The sequence below is a fragment of the Dipteris shenzhenensis genome, chromosome 8 (genome assembly GCF_047967505.1).
Source record: "Dipteris shenzhenensis isolate YYH24624 ecotype China chromosome 8, Dip_SZ_1.0, whole genome shotgun sequence".
NCBI lineage: Eukaryota > Viridiplantae > Streptophyta > Polypodiopsida > Gleicheniales > Dipteridaceae > Dipteris > Dipteris shenzhenensis.
The window spans coordinates 42,994,921-43,016,457 of NC_141603.1; the positions used below are offsets into that span (position 1 = coordinate 42,994,921).

The 21,537-nt window shown below is 46.3% G+C and overlaps 1 protein-coding gene across 1 annotated transcript in view; it reads right to left on the reverse strand.

Annotated features, from left to right (window-relative positions):
* The window catches only part of MSH1 (MUTL protein homolog 1), a 198,707-nt gene that overhangs the window by 97,885 nt on the left and 79,285 nt on the right, over positions 1-21,537 (reverse strand). Inside the window, exon 17 of the mRNA XM_087378347.1 lies at positions 18,540-18,746. Within this exon, the coding sequence (XP_087234473.1) occupies positions 18,540-18,746 (207 nt within the window). The remainder of the gene's footprint in view (positions 1-18,539; positions 18,747-21,537) is intronic.

Here is a 21,537-nt window from a genome sequence, read left to right on the forward strand (position 1 = left end):
TGTTCCACGCAGTGATACCGGCTTACTGGCTACTACCTCCCAAACGGTGTTCTCCAAAGGAGGAATCATAGGTTGCTATACTCTGTACAGTCATAGGTTGCTATACCCCTACAGGATGAACACATGTAATCATGACATTAGATATTCAGGCATCCTGAGTCATGCTGAGGATACTTCATTCCGTACCATGGAGGGGGTTTTGTAGGCCATTCTATGGGCTATCCATAGGTGCCATTCATTCCTTGGAATGTGCCTTGTAGGCCTAGTTACAGTCTGTTAGGCCAATTGTTAAAGTTAGTACATGTACCACTTAGGACAGTTAGGACACTTAGTATATACCTAGATGAATCCACAAACATTCCCAAATTCATCCTCTAAAAACACAACATAGTGCAGTTTCAATCTCACGATAGTCACTCATAAGATTGAAAACCATAACCTCCATCACGCATAGCAGGGACTAGCTACTATGACATCCCCACTGACGTCATCAGCACCCAACAGTGGGTGTAGACCATAGTATAAAAGTATGCTCTCACACATACAAATCCACACACCCAACATACTTGAGCATCCTTTTATACAAAGTCTTCGTACTGAGTTTCTGTCGGCACTCCGGAGGTGAAGGGCAGACTCAGCCATGACAAAGGCTAGCACTAAAAGAGAAGGCTAATCAAAAAGTAGTCCAAAATCTCTTCATTCAAGCTACAACTGTTTGTGAAGTCTAAACGATTTCATTTTAGTCTCTCCCAAACCAGCATCTAAATCTAGCTGATAGGGCAACGTACCATTTATGATAGAAAGAATTATCACAATACTAGCAGGCCGCAACTTGGACGAAAACTTCACAAGGTGAAATTTGCATGTCCGCTAATATGGCAAAAGCATAGGACACTTAGTCTAGTTAGGACATTTAGCCCTAGGGTTTTGTTATGTTGGCTCTCTTGAGCCTCCACTCAGTTTTGCAGCAATTCATTTCAATAGCTCGTTTTTTTGTCTTCTCTCCTTCAATCTTAAGCTTCCATTGCTTGCCCTAGCCTACACTGCTTCGGACGACATTTGACACAGTCCCACGAGCTTGATTGATACGGAGGCTTTAGGAGATGCAGATACCAGAGGACATGATCTGAAGCGTGATGAGCCTATATGAGTCTATCGGAGGAAGGGTACATGCACGTGGAGGTCTATCACATTGGGTCGAGAGCACGATCGGGGTGAAGCAAAGATGCCCACTCTCTCCAACCCTCTTTAGGCTCTACATTGATGAGATCAACACATTTATTGACCCCCTAGCGCCTAGGAGGAGAGGGATCCCTTCTTGCGGATTTGATGATGCAGATCTTACTGTATGGAGATGACACAGTTCTCATCTCCTCCTCTGCAGCAGGCTTACAGCAGCATCTGAGACTCTACAAGTATTTTGCAGAGAGAGAGACCTGACGGTTAACCTTGGCAAGACCAAGGTTATAATTTTAAAAACTTCACGAGCAGTACTCCAGCAACACAGCTTCATGTATCGAGGGGAGCAAGTGGAGATAGTACAGACATATACATATCTCAAAGCAGTTCTTGTAGGACCTATCTTCACGATGACACATGTAGCTAGGGCAAGACTCACACGAGGACAAGGAGCCTTAGCTCAGCTGGAGAGACAGTGCTTTTAGGCACACTTTGATAAACTTTCTTTCTTTCTTTCTACTCTGATATGTCCCGAGGCTGACTCAAAGGCTTAAAAATCAGTGACGCATTTGTCTGCTCGATCAGTGTCCCGTGGTGCCGTCTCCTTTTGCTAGCTGATCTGGTGTAGCAGGGTCCCCTTGAGCCACCGCATCTCCATCAGAAAGAGGCTGACACACCTGATGATAGAAGTGGATCAATCGGGAGAGTGGCCTGATTCCGTACCCCTCCTTGTAAAAGCAGTGGTAGGGACTTGGGATCTCATAATAAGCAGGGCAAATGCATAATAAGTGCTCCTCTATCTCCACTACTGCCAGCGTGGATAACCTGGAATTCCGTTGCTCTCTAGGTGCGCTTCTAGCCCTCCTTTCCTCAATCCTCAACTGGTGAGACAAGACTCGCATCTATCCTATGGCAATCCTCAGCGCGTGGCGCGTGGTTAACTCGCCTGCCCTCCGGCCTGATGATCAATCCATCATCTGATACGCTCAAGAAGTGGTCCCAGTAAAACTGGATCTTGGTAGGAAACACCAAGTCCCCTCCCCAAGTCTATGATGTATATAGCTGAATTAGATCCAACTGTATGATGCGGTTGATCTCATCTCGTGGGATCTGGAGGGATGGGGAGTCCAGACTATATTGACAGGGGGGGCGACGGTCCGTTTGAATGCACTGAGACCGAAACCATTTGGAGATACGTGCATACCGAGCTATGCTAACCCCGCTGTTAGCTAGCCGTTTGGATGACTCTAGTGCCAGCCTCAATAATCTCCATCAGGGTAAGGCTCACACCCTGTGTAGATATGTCACTGACTGGAAGATGGCATCAATTTGCAATGGTGTCATAGTGAACTCGGCCTGTATGATCTGGTAAGGAATGGATGGCTTACTCCTGATCTGGTGAGAAATCGATGGCTTACTCCTGATTTGGTAAGGAATCGATGCCTTACTCCTCCAGATGTTCTGGACCCCATGAGAACTTGTAGCCTCTCGAATCTCCACCACTCTGCTGCCGGTAGGTCACATCCCCAAAAGTGTGATGTGTATATGGCTGTCGGTTTCACTAGTGTATCAAAAAGCCACCCCTTCGTTGGGGATGGTGGAGCTACTAAACAAGCATCCACACCAATGCCCATATGCAATGAACTCAGTGCATAGCCCCTCACTTGTTTCATAAACTCACACTTTGACCATTCAATCCAATTCTCCACTTGAGTGTCTCTCTAAATCTCACTCACAGGCTTCTGAGACTGAATCTCCACTAGAATTTTGTAGCCAGCTCATGCTCCCATAGGCATAGCCACGCTTGGGCATATTTCATCTTTTTCTTTCTACCTCCGTGTAATGTGCAAATTACCCCCACAGTCCCCTAGAAGGTTCTTTCCTCAACATGGTTGCTTGCCATGTGTCAAACATGCGTGCATTAACCCTTTTTAGCCCTCTTGGGATCCCCATTAATTTCAAGCCACTCACTTGCGCCTAGGCACATGAGTAACAAATCACACCAAATATTAAAAAATGCACATCGTCTTAGAACCCCTCATTAAGGACCATGACAATACAAATCCTTGATGGTAAATATTTCAACACACATGACAAGGGCCACCCATTCACACTTATAAACATAACAAAGGTCTTCTATAAGGATTTTCTATCACGGACGCATCCAAGGTCCTACTACATTCTAGCTAGAATGTAACACCAAAGCATATCTAGGGCAAATATATTTTAGTTTAGTCGTTAGTATCATTAGTAACCTGTTAGAATTATTGTCATAACTCTAGGCAGTGACCAATGTAACTCATAAGTGAGTTAGGGGCACTTTTCCCTCACTAGAGGTTTTTCACCCTAACCACAGTTACTGAGTTGGTGTGGTTTTGTCACTTAGACAAAACCACCTCCACTCCATTGTGCATCAAATCTTATCTATTGCAGACTACATTTTGCTTCTGCTTGTTCCTACTTCCATTGCTAGTTCATTTCTCACATTTGGTATCAGAGCACAAGCTCCTGTCGTTCATGCTTGCTACTCATGTTCTTGTTGCTTCAATGACTGTCATACAACTATGTGTCGGTTTCCCGTAAAGCTCGTACAACGACTGCCGTATAACTGCACGTCAGTTACATGTGCGTAACTCCAATCGTACGTGCTTCCATACATCGCCGTACATTACGTACAGCAAGCACTACCCGTCCGTACAACAAGCGCCACCCGTCCGTACAGCAAACGCCCGTACAACGTATACTCAGCGCCTGTAGAAATCTACAGGCACTGCACTTCGTCCATACAATCGCCATTCCAAGCTACCCCGTACACTGTACGGTGTCCATACAGATCAGTCAAAGCCCACCATACATTCTCTGTACACCTGCATCGTACATTTCGTATAGCTCAAACTCTGCCTGCACCAGTACTTTGCCTGTCCGTACAACCGCATTACAGCCCGTGCATTTTCGTGTGGCAAAGCTTTTGCAGGCGCATCTGGGATTTCAACTAAGGAATCAAGCAATTTTGGGACATATATTTTCTTTGTAGGATAAGTCAAGCAAAAATTTGGAGCTTCTTGTGAATTTCCCCTTTTTTTTTTTTTTTTTTTGAAAATAGTGACTTCTATTAAGTATTAAAGAAAACCGTTAGAGCAAGCTTCATACGGGATACACCATGCAATGCATAAAAAGCTCAAGAGCCAAAAAGAAAGGATTGGGGCTGATAGTGCCATCTCAATCCGGTAGAAACCTCCAAGAAAAAGCGAGAACCCCTCCAAACTCGAAGAAATACAGTCCTCCTAGAAGAGACTGTCCGTGAAGGGCCCTGCATGCTAGCCCATATGGCTATCAAAGTGTGAACCATGTCAGTCCAAATACCCGTGAACACCTGTGATGGGTGTATCTGGGTGCCATCCAAGGCCTCTGTACATCTGGCTCTCCAAATGTGCCGACAGGAAATGCTAGCCAAAATCTCCCAAGAGGCGTCCACTGAAGCATGAGAAGCTCTGAAGGAATAAGTGGTACATCCTGAAGAGAGCAGGGCTCTATCACCTGCTGGCAGACCGAGAGTGCCCAAGAAGAAGGCTCACCCTCATAAAACACCTGGGGCCGATTAAGGGATAACCATGCGACCAAGCCCCAAGTCATGAAGAAAGGGGAAGTATGAAAAATGATGAGTATCCGAGCAACCCCCAAACAATCCTCGCCTGTCTGTAGTCCCAAAGGCAATGTCGCACTGACTCCTCTGTAGAATGATAGCGAGGGCAAGTGGGATCAGCCCCAAATCGTGATCTCCACAGGTTCACTGCAATCCCTCCATGAATAGAAAGCCAAAAGAAAAGAGTGATCTTTCTATTTCTGAGGGATTCCCAGAGCCTCCTCCAAAAATTCCTACGCAAATCTGCGGTGATGAAGAAGCTGTCCCACTAGGGGACTCTGGAGGGAATCCAACCCCTACTGCTCAGCTGAAATTTACTGGCATTACCAACCGTGAAACGAAAGAAGGGAATCCCCCTCTCTCGGTGCCCATGATCTATCCACTCCCACTCTCCTGGGTCCCACTGCAAGCATCTAATAGGTGCACCTCCATATAACCACAATCTCCAGGATCTCAGGGCCAAGAGCAGAGGGTTGGGGTCTAAGTACCACCGCAAGCCTGCTCCATGGTCCACAAAACCAGCAATCCTGACAAGCTGAAAGGCAACCTCTAGAAGAATATCATCCGTGGATCTAGAGAGAAGACCAGTGCATCTTCCCCGAGACCTCAAAGAGCGATCACCTGTAGAGGAACTGCTGTCCTCGAAAAAGCTCCCATCCAAGTGGTGCAAGTAATAGGCATCTCAACTGTCCATTCCACCGGGATGGCTGCATCTATCTGCTGAATCCTGCGTGCTACCCCTCTGAGGTGACTCACAGACTGTAGTCTCTGATCCTCAGGTAGCCTCATAAATGCCTTCCAAGTGCTTACTGTGTAGGCGGGGCCTCTCTCCCATCTAGGCCTCAATAAAAATAGCAGTGTCATCAGCCAACTCACTGTCAAGAAGCTCCTGCTCCTGTCTCAAGGCCAATCTCAGCCCATTAAGATCAGCATGAGATCTAAGGAAGATACTCATAGCTTCTGCCACAAAAAGAAAGAGGAAGGGGGCTAAAAGGCATCCCTGACGAACTGACCTGGAAATCTGAAACCTGTCACCCCTTACCAAAACCTTGATGTGGGCTGATCTGTAAAGGGAGGCCACCCCTCTAATCCATGCATCTGAAAATCCAAATCGTAGAAGAGTGCCCTCAAGAAAACCGTGAAACGAAAGAAGGGAATCCCCCTCTCTCGGTGCCCATGATCTATCCACTCCCACTCTCCTGGGTCCCACTGCAAGCATCTAATAGGTGCACCTCCATATAACCACAATCTCCAGGATCTCAGGGCCAAGAGCAGAGGGTTGGGGTCTAAGTACCACTGCAAGCCTGCTCCATGGTCCACAAAACCAGCAATCCTGACAAGCTGAAAGGCAACCTCTAGAAGAATATCATCCGTGGATCTAGAGAGAAGACCAGTGCATCTTCCCTGAGACCTCAAAGAGCGATCACCTGTAGAGGAACTGCTGTCCTCGAAAAAGCTCCCATCCAAGTGGTGCAAGTAATAGGCATCTCAACTGTCCATTCCACCGGGATGGCTGCATCTATCTGCTGAATCCTGCGTGCTACCCCTTTGAGGTGACTCACAGACTGTAGTCTCTGATCCTCAGGTAGCCTCATAAATGCCTTCCAAGTGCTTACTGTGTAGGCGGGGCCTCTCTCCCATCTAGGCCTCAATAAAAATAGCAGTGTCATCAGCCAACTCATAGTCAAGAAGCTCCTGCTCCTATCTCAAGGGCAATCTCAGCCCATCAAGATCAGCATGAGATCTAAGGAAGATACTCATAGCTTCTGCCACAAAAAGAAAGAGGAAGGGGGCTAAAAGGCATCCCTGACGAACTGACCTGGAAATCTGAAACCTGTCACCCCTTACCCCTCCGATCAAAACCTGGATGTGGGCTGATCTGTAAAGGGAGGCCACCCCTCTAATCCATGCATCTGAAAATCCAAATCGTAGAAGAGTGCCCTCAAGAAAACCCCAATCTACTCTGTCATAGGCTTTCTCAAAGTCCAGGAGTAGAACTGTCAGCCTCTGCCTACTCTGCATAGCCCACTCTGTGGCTTCCCAAAATAAAAAGATATTATCAAATATGCTCCTAGGTCTGGAAGAAGGGGCTGCAATCGGATGCCGATCGCCTTGGCAAGGATTTTGTATAAAGTGCCCAAAAGAGTCATGGGTCTCCAATGGGATACAAAATTCATGTTGCCACCTTTCGAGATAAGGTGTATGAGTCCCTCGGTCAGTGAGTCAGGCATCTCACCCGAGTCCCAAATGCCCTGCAGGACTGAAGTAATATGATCACCTATCATATCCCAAAAGGCTGTAAAAAAAGATGGAGTAAAACCATCGGAACCAGGGCACTTGCCCTTATGAAGGGCGGAGAGAGCAGTCCTGAACTCTGTGTTGGTAAAGTGTGCATCAAGTGAGCATATCCCTTGCTGCAACAAGGCGCTCCTGTATCCAAGCATCTGATGGTCGTCTCTGCTCCTCCCTCTGCAAGGTTGTCAACCGTCGATGGATACCAATCTCCCGCCTAAGTACCTCACCTCGCCGAGCACTAGCGACAGAGTGATAAAAGTCGCTGATACTGGCAAGTGCTGTGGCCACATGTGAAGGATCGGCAACCCCCCTGCAAGTGAAGGATCGGCAACCCCCCCTGCACTAGTGACAAAGTGATAAAAGTCGCTGACACTGGCAAGTGTTGTGGCCACATGTAAAGGATCGACAACCCCCCTACAAGTGAGAAACCCAGATCTCCAAGACTGCCTCTGTGAGAGTCTCATCTGTGTATAAGGCATCGGGGATCCTGATATTGTGAGACCGTCCTCTTAGATGGGGCTCTAAGATAGACAAAACTACCAGAAAATGGTCGGAGGTGGAAACACCGGGTGCAATGCAAACTGTCCCCCCTCTATCAAGAGCCCAGTCATCCACATAGAATCAGTCAATCCGAGCAAAGATAGGCATCTGCACCCTACGGTTCGACCACGAAAACAAAAGTGACTGAGACTGAATATGAAATGCATCCTCTGACCAAACATCTGCCACTAACCTGAACAAGAAGGCATCCCAAGCTGCTCTCTCGAGGGAATGAATACCACCTTCTCTACCCCCTTGCTTATCGGATGGTGCCTCAACCATGTTGAAGTCGCCTTCAATAATCCATGAATCTGCAATGTCAGCCCACGAGAGCAACTCTTTCCAAAAAAAAACACGGTCCCCTCTGTAGAGATTGAGGAAACCAACCTTACGTCCGTTAATCAAAAGTAAAATCCACTGGGCCCTGGAGGGGGTGATGGTACCGTGTCCAATGACCAGAGGGAGAAAAGAATCTGAAACTGATATGCATGTACCTCCTCTGGTTCCCAAGGCAGGAAGCCAAAAAGTCCGGCCTGAAAGTAGCTTACCTAACTTGGAGCAATCTCTGGCATCCAGTTTGTGTTCCTGAAGAAAAAGAATGTCTAAGGAACCACCTGACACACCTGGATGGAGTTGATTCCTAATCAATTGTTTGCGACGGGGATGAGGGATGCCGCCCAATCCCTATATATTCCAACTGGCTATCCTCATCGGCGGGAGGAAGCGGGTTGGAATACCTTACCCGACCTAGTGGCGTAAAAAGAACCCTCCATCGGAGCTGACCTCCTGCCATACACACAAGGTCCAAGGGGAGGAAAGTCCACAAGTGAGAGAGAGAAAGATCTCTCAATAGGGATGCCGATAACTAGCTCTCCGAAAGTGGAAGGTACAAAATCATCATCTGGGAGGTCAGAGAGGTCCCCCATTTCTCATACGCAAAATCTGTTGTCTGTAGCAATTTGTATCCTTCGGAGCAAACTATTTTTTTCAGTGCTGTAGGCGTTATATGAAAGTGCAATACATAAGATATGGATGTAAATACACATTTGTTTTGTGGGTAAAGGTTTGTAGAAAGAGTCGTCAATGTGAATTTTGTTCAAGGGAATATAGTTGCTTTTTTGTGAGTATCCACAACGAAAGGTGCAGTAGAAGTTTGTACGTATAATGCTGGAGTCTTGAATGTAATTGTAGCTGTGTTGGAGATGTCTTCTGAAATCACTTCACAAATGAGTGTATGATAATTTGAAAAGTATTTGAAAGCAATAAAGTAAAGTGTTCAATTGTATTTATTGTCGCATGCTATTTGAAGATAATATGACAGCTTAAGAAAATTTAAGATATATTATTAACATATATTGTGTTTATAATAATTCTCGTTCTTTCATTATAAATCTTATATTTTGTACTGAAAAAAAAAGGAAACTGTTTTTCGAGTGTGAACATGAAGTTATTAACACAGCATATAATCATATGTAGTAGAGGTAAACTATTTGTTCAAAAAGAGTCTCAAATTTTCAGAAATGGTTGTACAAGAAAGGAAAAGCCCGTAGAGTGCAAGGTTTTGGTCTTGTACAAGCGGACATGATTTTCCGTTGTCGAAACGTAGACGCTAATAAGATAGTCGCTTCGAATAAAAACAAGTCAAATTTGTAAGAGTATCCCCTTCCCTCTATCCACGAAAGGAGGCACCTGTACTGGGTCTTGATCAAGAGGTGCTGCGAACGAGGCAACAACCTGGGCTGCTGAGGGAGGTACAGCCTGATCCTGAGGTGGAGTGGAAAAAGGCTCCTGAACACTAGGCTCCAAGGCGTTAGCCTCCCGAGGCTCTAAGGGGGTAGGCTCCGAAGCGGTGGAAGTATGATCTGAAGTAGAGGACCTAACCCACCGTGGGCCAGAGGTGGTGCGGGGTGTAGGACGGACTCGAGCAACCCTAGGAGGAGGGGGAGCCCGTGTCTGAGGCGGTGCCTGTGGAGCGGTAGGTCCTGCTCCTGCTCTCTCGTAAGCTAGTACGAGCTGGTTGCTTTCTGGGCCTCTTTTTCTTCTTTGGGCAATCTTTGGTGAAGTGCCCCGAGGATCTACAAATCCTGCACTGGTCCTGCCGACCTGCAATCTCAAATCTCTGGCAGAAGAATGACCCATCCGGTTGCTGTAGCATGATGTAGTCATATGAAATATTAGGGTCCTGAACAATGACCCTAACCCTGGGTACCCCATCCATCCTGACCGCCTCAACAGCCGAAGAGGGCTCGCCAGAAAGAGAGGGGATCTCTACTACCATACCAAACCTCTCACCAATAACTGAAAGAAGCCGGTGATAAACTGAGGGGAGACCAGGGAGCCTGATGAAAACAGAAACTCTCTGCTTGTCCTCTTCAACTGGGTCAAAGCCCAGTTAAAAGGGAAACAAAAAGATCCTCCTGTAGCCTAGAAATAGAAACTCAGCATGTAGCAAGTCTCTCGTGACGTCCAAGGAATCTAGGCATACCTGAAAGAAACCTCATCCCAACAAACAAACATCCTTAAGGTGGGGGGCGAGCTCCTGGGGAAGTGCCGCAAGCATCCAATCTCTACCCTGTGATCTGGAGGGGTGTGAACCAAAGATGCGTGCAAAGAGAGCCGTGGAACACTCATGCTCCAAGTTCCTTTGTAACTGCTGCAGCTCGTCTTTTGAAAATGTGACGGTTCTCGCGGCCGGTGTGTGCGGTAACGGATTGATTGAATGGGTGCCCATTCGTCAATCGAGGAGGGGAAGGCCGACTTAAACACAAAAAAACTCCGTCCACTTTCTTGATGCCCAAGAGAGCCGACTCAAACAAAAAAAAACTTCGTCCGCTTTCCTGATGCCCAAGAGACTCCCAAAAAAACGGGGGTACACCTGAGGGAGAGAGTGAAGGAAGGAGGGAGAGAGGAGAGAGAGCAAGTCAGAAGAAGAAGGGGGTAGGTTGAAGGAGGAGGGAGGTTGAAGAAGGGGGGAGCTGGAAGGGGGGAGAGGATGGCAGCAAGGGGGAGGGAGAGAAGGGAAGGGGACAGCAGGAGGAGAAGGGGAGTGAAGAGTAAAAGAGGGAGGGGAGAGGAGGAGAGGGAAGGGGGGAGCAAACAAGCAGTGCGCGGGGGGGGAGGTGCGAGCAACAGCATGGGGGGGCAGATTAGGCAGCAGCGCGGGGGGGGGCAGGGGGGAGAGATAGCAGCAGCAGCGCGGGGGGGAGGGGCTACAGCAGCAGTGCGGGGGGGAAGGGGAGGGGAGGAGAGGGGAAGGGAAGGGGCAGCAGGTAGGGAGGGAGGGGAGGGAGGAGGCAGCAAGGAGGGGAGTTGAAGGGAGGGCAGCAGGAGGAGCGGGGAGCAGCAGCAGCCACAAACTGTGGAGGCAATAGTACATTTTTTTGCCCTAATTTTAGCTCAATTTTTTCCCAAAATTTGGGTCTTTTGGTTTTACACTACAATTTCTTGCATAGTTGGGGCTTTCAGATACTTTGCCCTCTTTTGGATGCAATTTCCCTTAAGAAATTGGAGCTTTTGGCATTCGCATGCAATTTGGCAGTGTACTAGCAGTTTGGGACTGTTGCAGGCAGTTTTGGACTCATTTTGAGTGACATTGCAGACATTGGCAATTTGCAATGTTATTTGGGCATTTGCAGAGCATTCTGGTGCATTTTAAAGCCTTTGATAGGCTGTGACAGCAAGTTGTCATTTTGGGCATATTTCTTGCAGACTTCGATTGAGCATCTTTGATCCCAAGAAGGGATTTCACTTGTCAGATTTGCTGCATTTTTTTGTTGTGTCTCGCAGATACGGCTCAAAACAACCCCAATGAGGTTTTTGGTTTGGCAAACATCTATGGGATTATGTCAACAGAGATGAGACAAGGCCAGAGACTGTGGTTAAACATGCCACTCCTCAACAAGGTGGAGGTAGGGGTAGAGGTCAAGATGCAAGACAAGTGTTAGGCACAACAGCTGCTGCTTTGGTGCCTCCCACACAGGAATTGAAAAGGTGGGATTCACGTGATGCACAAGCTCTTTCAATTATTTCTCTTTTTGTCAAAAGATTTGTCATTCGTCACATTCGGTCATGCAAGACCTCGAAGGCAGCTTGGGATATTTAGAGAGCATGTTTGCAGCCAGAAATGATGCCCAGGTCTCTTTCCTGAAGAGAGAGCTATCTCACACATATGGATGAGAAAAAAGAAAGAAAGAAAGAAATTTTATTAGAGTCTTCGGAAGATCGAGGGGTCTATGAGACTAAAAGAAAACCTGATACAAATCACAGTGAGGGTAGAGCTACTGAAACGAGCATCATCACCCGTGCTGAATCCTAAGTCTGATCATACATAATCAAATACATTTGGATGTAACAATGAAAAGAAAAGGACTGGTGGAGCGGAGCGGAATCCTCCGTATGTCGTCCCCCTGGCTGGTGCATAGCTGGTGATGGGACGCTGGTGCCCGTCAAGGGGTGCCGTGCGTCTCGGTCTCCTGGACGAGGCTCGCTGGACGAGGCTCGACGCAAGACCAGAGCCACCGTGACTCCCGTGGGACGTATCCCGGGTCTAAACAATAACGGATGGTCCCCCTGAGTGATCTGTGTGTCCCCTTGATGTCTCGTGTGTCGTGCTACGATCGTCGGGTCAGGGTCTCTGTCACGTCGGCGGCTAGAGACTAGACGATCAATGTCACTCGATGGGAAGAACTCTGTGATCCTGCTCTGAGAGGTGTCTGATGATGTGACCAAGCCCGTCGCCTGAGTAAGTACTCTTTATGTCGGATTCCCTCGTGAATGAAGGCCGCGAGGCATCTCTGATCTGGGTAGGCGAGGAATCTCGAAAGGAGCCCGGAGCCGTCTCTGAAGAGGCAGTGGTAGCGACCTCGGATCTCGTAGTACACTGGGCACCTGAAAATAAAATGCTCCTCCGACTCAACCTCCTGACAGTCGCACAGTATGCATAAGCGATGCTCCCTAGGAATCCCCTCTGCTCTGTCGCTCTCTATGCGGAGGCGGTGTGATGATACCCGAAACTGTCCAATGGAGATCCGTAGTGAGTGAGGCATATGAAGCTCAATGTACCCCAGTGGTGTGATGAATCCCTCCTCCGAAATGCGAAGACAGTAATCTCTGTAGAAACTCAGCTTCACTAGAAGCTCCCTCGGCTCCAACCAAGTCCTAAAGGTGTGTAGCTGCAGGAGATCCTCTCGAATGACCTGGTTGGTATGTGGCCCAATCGGGATGGTGGGTGGGAGTACCGGAGGGGCATCTAAATTGTACTGAAAATGAGGTATCCTATCGATGTGGAACCCTAGTCTCACAAACCATCTGTGAGTCCGTGCATACCAGCATCGCTCGTCTCCCTCTGCTAGCCAACCTCATGGAGGAATCGAGAGCCAACCACGACAACCTCTGTCTCCCTGATGTGCAATCCCCATATGATCTAACCCGGTGTATATATGTGATGGTCTGAAAGGCAGCATCGAGCTGGAGTGGAGAAGCACCAAACTCGGACTGAATGATGTGATGTGGTACAGACGGTTTCCCCCGGATCATCCGTGAGAGCATGAGGATCTGCAAGCGCTCCACCCGTGTCCACTCTATCTCTGACATGTTAGGCCCCCAACAAGGGCTACCATACATACCGGCTGGTCGAACCAAGGAGTCGAAGAGAAGAGCCTTGGTCCGAGGGTCCTGGAAGTGGGAGTGAAAGCACCGTCTCTCTAACCGAGAGTGAAAGCACCGTCTCTCTAACCGAGCCAGTGAGGCGTATCCCCTACTCAGTCTGGCCTGCATCGCTGGTCTCATCATGAAGATCGGGCCGGAGAAGATGACCCCCAAGTGTATAAGGATACGATCTCAACTGGTGACCCACCCAAAGTAAAAGTAAATTGTTTCCGTTGCATGTTTGCTCAAGAGGTGTTAAAGATCATGACCTTGGTCTTGCCAAGGTTGACCTCCAAATCATGGGATAAACAAAAAGCCTGCAGTGCATCCGGGTGTCGCTGGAGCCCCTCGGGTGTGAACGACAAGAGTACCACATCATCTGCATAAAGAAGAATCCTGATGATGATCCCGCCAAGTGAGCAACCGGTCCCTCCGAACGTCCCCATGAAAGTCTCAAGCTCATCGATGTAGATGCCAAACAGGGTCGGTGATAAGGGACAACCCTGTTTGACCCCTATGGTACTCAGGATCTCATCTGTCCAACCTGCGCCTATACGAACTCGGCCTGAGACTCTCTCATACAGTGCCATGACTGCCCAGATGATCTCCTAATCAAATCCCAGTGTCTGTAGGCGTGTGATAAGACGAGCTCGAGGTACTGTATCAAAGGCTTTGCGGAAATCCACAAAGCAACAGTATACCCTCTCCTTTCGTGATCTGGCCTCCTCAATGACACTCCTGAGTGTGAGTATGTGATCCATAGTCCCATGGTCTTGCCTGAAACCGGCCTGACCCTCTGCTCTGAGCCCTCTCATCTCTGCGAACAGGCTGACCGATGCATCCAATACAGCTGCATAGATCTTGGACATCACATGTCCAATCATGATAGTCCTGTAGTTACTCGGGTCCATGGAATCCCCTACCTTGTGGATGGGGGTGATGGTGTTGAGTGTCCAAATGCGGGGGAAGCCAAGGCAAACAACGTCATTGAATAGCTTTGCTAGGATCGTGGCTAATGTGTCGATCCCATATGCGATAAACTCAGTGCATAGCCCCTCGTGATCCTTAGCTCGGCCATTGTGCAGTTTCAATGTCGCGTCCTTGACTCCCCCTCTGGTGAACAACGTGCAAGTGGTGGGACGAGGTGTGTGTATGAGGTCTGGAGTGGGCTGGTGTGGGACATCATATAGATGGTGTGCATACGTGTGCCAGACTCTCGTGTCGGTGAGGGGTGATGGGAACCTACGCTCAAGGAATCTCCGCCAAAAATCCTTCGAGTTGTTGTTGTACAATATGTGCAGCAGCTCCTCCTCATTTTGACGAAGAAAAGCCTACTTCTTCTGACGTACGAGACGTCGATACTTGCGTACCGTGTCTGGTGTGTTCAAGAGGTGACATCTGGTTTCAAGTCAAAGCTGTAGGCGATAAGCTTTGCACTCCGCATCGTACCAATTGTTGCAGGGTACAGAACCAAGAGGTGGTGGTCTAGTGGACCGTGTGGTGTGGGGAAAGATTTGGAGGGCAACCTCATGGAGTGTGCGACTAATCAGGGCAGCACGGTCCTCTATGAGTGGTATGTGATCGATGTAGGTTAAGAGTCTGTTTAGGCGTCCAGAGTAGGCCGGTGAGAGGCTGTGATCAAGGTGTATGTCGTGGTAGGTGTCGTGCTTCCTATGTGGTGTGTGTGGTGTGGCTAAGCATGGGATGGCGATAGTGAAGAATAGGTATGTGTGATCAGCTCCTGGAGGGAGTGGTGCTACGGTGAAGTCGGTGATACATGAAGTGAAGGTAGGGGATCCCATGATGTAATCTACTACACTAGTGCCCCCCCCGTGTGGGAAGCAAGTAAAACCACCTGAGGAGGGCCAAAGGTCGAGCCCGTTGTAGGTGATGAGATCATGCATCCTGCCCAAATCAAGGAGCGCGTGTCCATATGGTGTAACAGGTCCGTGCCGGTCCGATGAGGTCCTAGTCATACCTACTCCGTCTAGGTCCATGTCTGGAAGCATGATAGAGTCGTCTCGCAAGTCTAGGAGTGGTGCATGTCGCGTACTCGTCCTGGCGTTGAAGTCCCCAACAAGGGGAGTATATGTCTCATGAATTTGAGGCATTTTTGAAGGAGAAAGGCATCACACATCAGCTTACAGTGAGGCTTACCCCTTAGCAAAATGGCAAGTTTGAGCAGAAAAATAGAACTTTCATGGAGATGGATAGATGCATGCTCACTAGCAAGAAGCTGCCTCACAAATTCTGGCTCTAAGGGCTCATGTGTGCCAATTATGTTTTGAATCGGGCTCCCACAAAGGCTTTGAAGACAATCACGCCCTACGAGGCTTGGCATGGAAGAAAGCCTTCAGTGTATCATTTTCGTGTCGTTGGATGTGTTACATATGTCCATGTGCCTGTGGAGTTTCGACATAAGTTGTCAAATAAGGCATTAAAGTGTATCTATGTTGGGTATAGAGCAGAAAGCAAAGGCTATCGTCTCTACAATCCTGCCACACGCAAGATCTTTGTGAGTAGAGATGTACTTATTTCAGAGAATTCAGCTCATACACATGCTGAATTCACTAATCCATCCTCTTCATATGATGTTTTTGAGGGGTTCCTTCCTATTGCTTTTGGTTCCCCTGCTGATGCTCATGCTGAAAATCAGCATTTACAGCAGCCTCCTCCTGCTCCACATGCCCCGATTCAGCCACCTACTGATTTTGTTCCTCCACAGGCACTGGATGATGTTGTCAAGCAAGAGATTCAAGAGATACATGCAGCAAAAACAGTTCCGAACTGGTTGCTACAGACTCTCAGGGAGAGTAGACTTGAGGCATCTTTGCCTAGCACGACTTGTAGTGCAGCAAGGCATGCAGGGGGGGCTCTTTATCAGCTTATGCAGGTACTCTTCTTGATGAAGAAGAACCTGATACTTTCGAAGAAGCCAAGGATAATGTGCACTGGATGAATGCCTTGCACAATGAATTGCAGTCCATTTAGAAAAATCAGACTTGGGATGTTGTGGATTTACCACCAAGAAAGCATGCCATTAGTACCCAAACTAAAAAGGAAGCCAGATGGGTCCATTGATAGGTACAAGGCACGGCTAGTTGCCAAAGGCTATGCTCAGAAAAAGAGCATAGAAGACTTTTGCTCCTACATCCCGGATGACAACTATCAAATTAGGTATTGCCATGGCTGCAACTTTTGTTTGGAATGTCAATCAGTAGGACATAAAAATAGATTTCCTTAATGGGGACTTGCAGGAAGAGGTTTATGTCAAACAACCTCTTGGCTTTGAACTTTCGGGCAATGCACTTCAAGTTGCAAGCTGAATAAAGCTTTATATGGGTTGAAACAAGCCCCACGTGCGTTTTCTGGCAAGCAAGGGGCAACACAATAGTCCCACTAAAAGCACCCTCTACATCAAGAAGGATGGGGGGGATATTTTAGTCATCATTCTTTATGTAGATGACATGCTGCTCATAGGGTCAAATGAGGAAATAATTGCATATTTCGAGGCTCAATTGAAAGCTAAATTTGACATGACAGATTTGGGCATGTTAAATTTCTATTTGGGGATCCAGTTCATACAAGACAAGCGTGGTATTGTTATGTCTCAATCCAAGCATGTGCAAAAGCTCTTGGATAGATTCAACATGCAAGATTGTAAGCCTACAGCCACTCCCATGGAGCCAGGCCTGAAGCTTACTATGCATGATGCAAGTGAATCAGTGGGTGCCACACTTTACAGCCATGCTGTTGGATGCCTCATTTATTTGTGCAATACACAGCCCGATATTCAATATGCAGTATCTCAGGTTAGCAGGTATATGCACAGCCCAAAGAAAACACATTGGCAAGCTGTAAAACGCATCTTTCGTTACTTGCAAGGCACAAAGTCTTATGGCTTGCTGTAAAACGCATCTTTCGTTACTTGCAAGGCACAAAGTCTTATGGCTTGATGTTTCCCAGGGGGGGTGACTTGCAGATGCATGCTTACAATGACTCAGATTGGGCTGGAGACTATGACACTAGGCAGTCCACAAGTGGTAATTGTTTCTTTTTGGGCAAAGCTTGCATTTCTTGGCTGAGCAAGAAACAATGTACTATGGCTGCTTCCGCATGTAAAGCTGAGTACAGGGCAGCTTTCACAGCGACAGTTGAATGTGTTTGGCTGCGTCGTTTGTTTGCTGATCTTCATCTCTCATAGGAGGGTCCTTCTCCAATTCTCACTGATAGTCAGAGTGCTATAGCAGTGGCAAAGAATCATGTGTTTCATGCTCGCACGAAGCACATTAAAGTTCATTATCATTATGTCAGAGAGAAGTTGCCTACAGGGGAGAAAAGTATGATCTATGTGTCAACACATGCCAATGTTGCATACATCTTCACCAAAGCACTTCCACGTGAGAAGTTTGAGGCATTTCACAGTGCCCTGAACTTATCTCCTTTTGCTGATTGATCACTTTCACATTGGCACTGCAGGGGGGGTGTTAGAATTATGTTATAACTCTAGGCAGTGACCAATGTAACTCATAAGTGAGTTAGGGGTACTTTTCCCTCACTAGAGATTTCTCCCCCTAACCACAGTTACTGGGTTAGTGTGGTTTTGTCACTTAGACAAAACCACCTCCACTCCATTGTGTATCAAATCTTATCTATTGCACACTACGTTTTGCTTCTGCTTGCTCCTGCTTCCATTGCTAGTTCGTTTCTCACATCACCAAACCCAAGTAGCTACACCAATGACAGCTTAAGCTTCAAATGAGTATCATAAGCCGAATTCCAATAGTTAATGAAAGAAAAGATCTCCACAAGTTGCACGGACGGGATGAATATACAATTTATTTCTTTGCAAAAAATGCCACAACCGAAGGCTCATTTGTTAAGCATGTTGGAAAAGATAGACTAATTTGTTGCAATTAGGATACTTGAATTAATCCAATAGGGCGTATGTAGGGGCAGATGTGTGCATGTGTGCACATGTATAATTGAGGCATGCGTGCACGTAATATACCCAAAGAGATTCACCTCTTTTCCTTAAGAAATCTAAACCCATATGCAAGTACACCCTCTGATCTATACAAAATAGATTCTTAAAGCCTAAAACCTGTAAGCTAAACGATGTCTTCATGTGATAATTACTTAAATAATCAAAATGAAATCTGATGACTCATCCATCTTTACAAACACTAGGATTTCAACTTAAAGTAAAATTTATCCTGAGGTAAGCTGGGCGTACTGCAGCATATAAATCTTCCGCCGCTCGACTAACATCTCCATAGGCATTTTCTGCACAAGTTCGCTTGACACGGCTTCTCCATGAGCACTCCATACACTGGAAAAATTCATCAGGTATGTGATAAAAGCTGCTAATATCCTGTTCAGGATCATCCTCTGCTGCAAGTACCTTGTCTACAGCAGCAATGAGCTGTGCACAGTCATCCACCTGCAAAATCATGATATCCATTCTAAGATAGTGACACCACATAAGATCCAAATTTATGCTTTCCCATGTAATCACTCATTACAGCCTACAAAGACTATTTCTGATGTTACAAACCAAAAGCTTTGATAGGTCTCTCTCATAAATTTCAAATAAACTTTTTGTGCCCAAAAGATAATCAAATAGAGGCCGCAGTTGCTTCCTTTCATTCCATTTTGATATATTCCTTACACTTACTGAAACTACAAATATGCTTCCGGATATTTTTGCTTTTAACAATTTGGCAAATGCTCTATATTATTATTGAGACTTGCCAAAACTGTGACTAAAGAGCATTCTTGTATGAAATGTATTGTGTAGGCAACATGTCATAGGTGTCATTCAAACCACCAAAAGAATTTGTAAATCAGTCGCCGAAGTCCCCATGCACTCCAATGAAACCTCCAGCAGGACCCTATTTACCAGCATTGGTAGCAAAACATAGTTGAGCACCAAAGCTCTCCCTGCAATCGGGATGGCAGGCTCCACAACGAATGCCCGAGACAAAGTCCACTTGGTGCTTGGCTGAGATGTCAATCCCAACCTTCGATCTCAAGTATCATGTCGGCTAGCCTCTAGGGATCCACCTAAAACCTAGCAGAATGCCCAGTCCAACATTTGGCATCACACTGTACATATTCCCTTGGCCACCTAAAGCAGGTTCAGGGTTCCTCCCGGGAAGCTAGAACTAGAAGAGCTTCATTCATGAGGGGAGTGAGATCATGGAGTCCTTTTCTTTTCACACACACCTACAAGGACCCTATGGAATTTTGATGCACTTGATTGGCTTTGTCGCTTTCATTTTCAGCTGGGTGATTTGTAATCACATAGCTTTTCCTGTTTGCACATACTTAATAGAAAGTCTCTTTTTCTGAAAAAGAAAGGAAGGTCCAGTCCACTCTATCATAAGCCTTCTAAAAATCAAGACGAGGACCATGAGAGGCTGTAAAAGCTGCCAATCAGTAACCTCCCAAACTATAAAGATGTTGAAGGTAAAACATTCTTGCACAAACCATGTCTGCCTGTCCTATGTGAGATCAGAAAGCAAGGGCCTGCGATGCCCACTCAAGCCCTTGGCTAACATATTGTCAGCTATGTCCAAAAGGGTGATCACCCACCATTTACAAATATCTGCTTTATCCCCTTGTTAAAGCGGCATAGCAGCAACAAGATAGTAGGGATGGGGGCATCATACTTGTGTCAAACATCTCTAAAAATGAAAGCAGGAATGGGATGGAAACCCAACGCCATAATTGGCTATCCAGCGATGGGAAGACTTCATCCCTCTCCATGGCATTTATATCCTGCTAGGACATTCAAAGGCTCAAGAATCTCTGTGTGGCCTCCAAGCATCCCATCAAACCCTAGAACAGCGTGTGACCAAAACTTTTAATGAGTTGCCTATACTTGGGTGTCTCCAAGCATGAGGCTAATGCACATGGGCTTTGCCTACAATCAACTCACCTTCATCAAAGACCTTTGAAGCAATCACCAAAAACGTTTCTAGAAAGACATTGTATGAGTTCCAAAGCAAGACTTTTTGCAATTTTCAGAGGTATTTATCCTAGAAATGTGCATAATGAATACATGTAAATTTTATATTCTATAGCATATATATAAATTATTATTACAAGATCAAACTCTATAGGTTATACCAATAATCATATAGTAGCTTGTATTACAATGCATACTATTGTGTACAACCTACTATCATATATGTAAGATAAACACACTCGACTGTCTTGCATGATGCTCTCTCCACAATACACACACACACAAACAAGCCAATATGCCCGGACGATCTCACGTGTTCCCAAGTGACCAGCTTGGACCTACTCTTCTATGCTAGCATACCTCTTGATATCCGAGAGTAATGCAATACATTGCCTTCACTTTCAGTTTACCAAGCTGAAACAAATTGACAATTTGGTGGTAGTCTAATCGTCAATCCCTTACAATGTATTTTCTAATGTACTCTCAAAGTTACAATTGGTAACCTCCTTCAAGGGTCCAATTAGATTGGCCAATATAAAGTTGTTTGTTTGGTACCATGGCCTCCAAACGTGGAAACCTTCAATTACTCTTCGGTATCATCAAACCTGCAATTACTCCTAGGTACAATCAAACTCTCAAAACTCTTGTACTTTCCACAATACCCTCTTGATTAATTTAAGCCAGCACTGCTATGAACAATATTCCTCTCTTTCTAGCTTTTTCTCTTTTTCATCTCTTAAAGTCTGCTCTTGCTAAATTCTACATTCTTGCAATTTATTCCCTCTTGCATACTTAACAAATCCAAACTGCTTATTCCTTGCTACTGCATGTACAATATCATTATCTCTAGTTTTGTTGTTCTTGATACCTCGCCTTTTCGCTTTCAATGTATAACACTTGACCTATCTACTCATCTGAGGATAGAATCTACCGTGCATCTGTATCCACACGGCCTTCCACTAGTGTGATCAAATACTTGAATAACCTTGAGTAACTCTGGCTTCTATGGATTCTTTCAATCGACCGATTAAAGCCTCGCTTCAATTATGAATCACCTTAATGTGATTCTCATTGCTGGCTTCTTGTAAATCACTTGAAAGCAATACCTCGTTTGGCTTCCTTGCCGAGCCTCTGCATTCAACCATGACTTTGTTGGCTTCGAATTAGACGCCGATCCTTCAATTCATTCGATGCTTGGTTCTACAATGTGGGTTTGCATAACTTCTTGCTCTATCTTGAGCGTTTTTAATGATATCTTTAC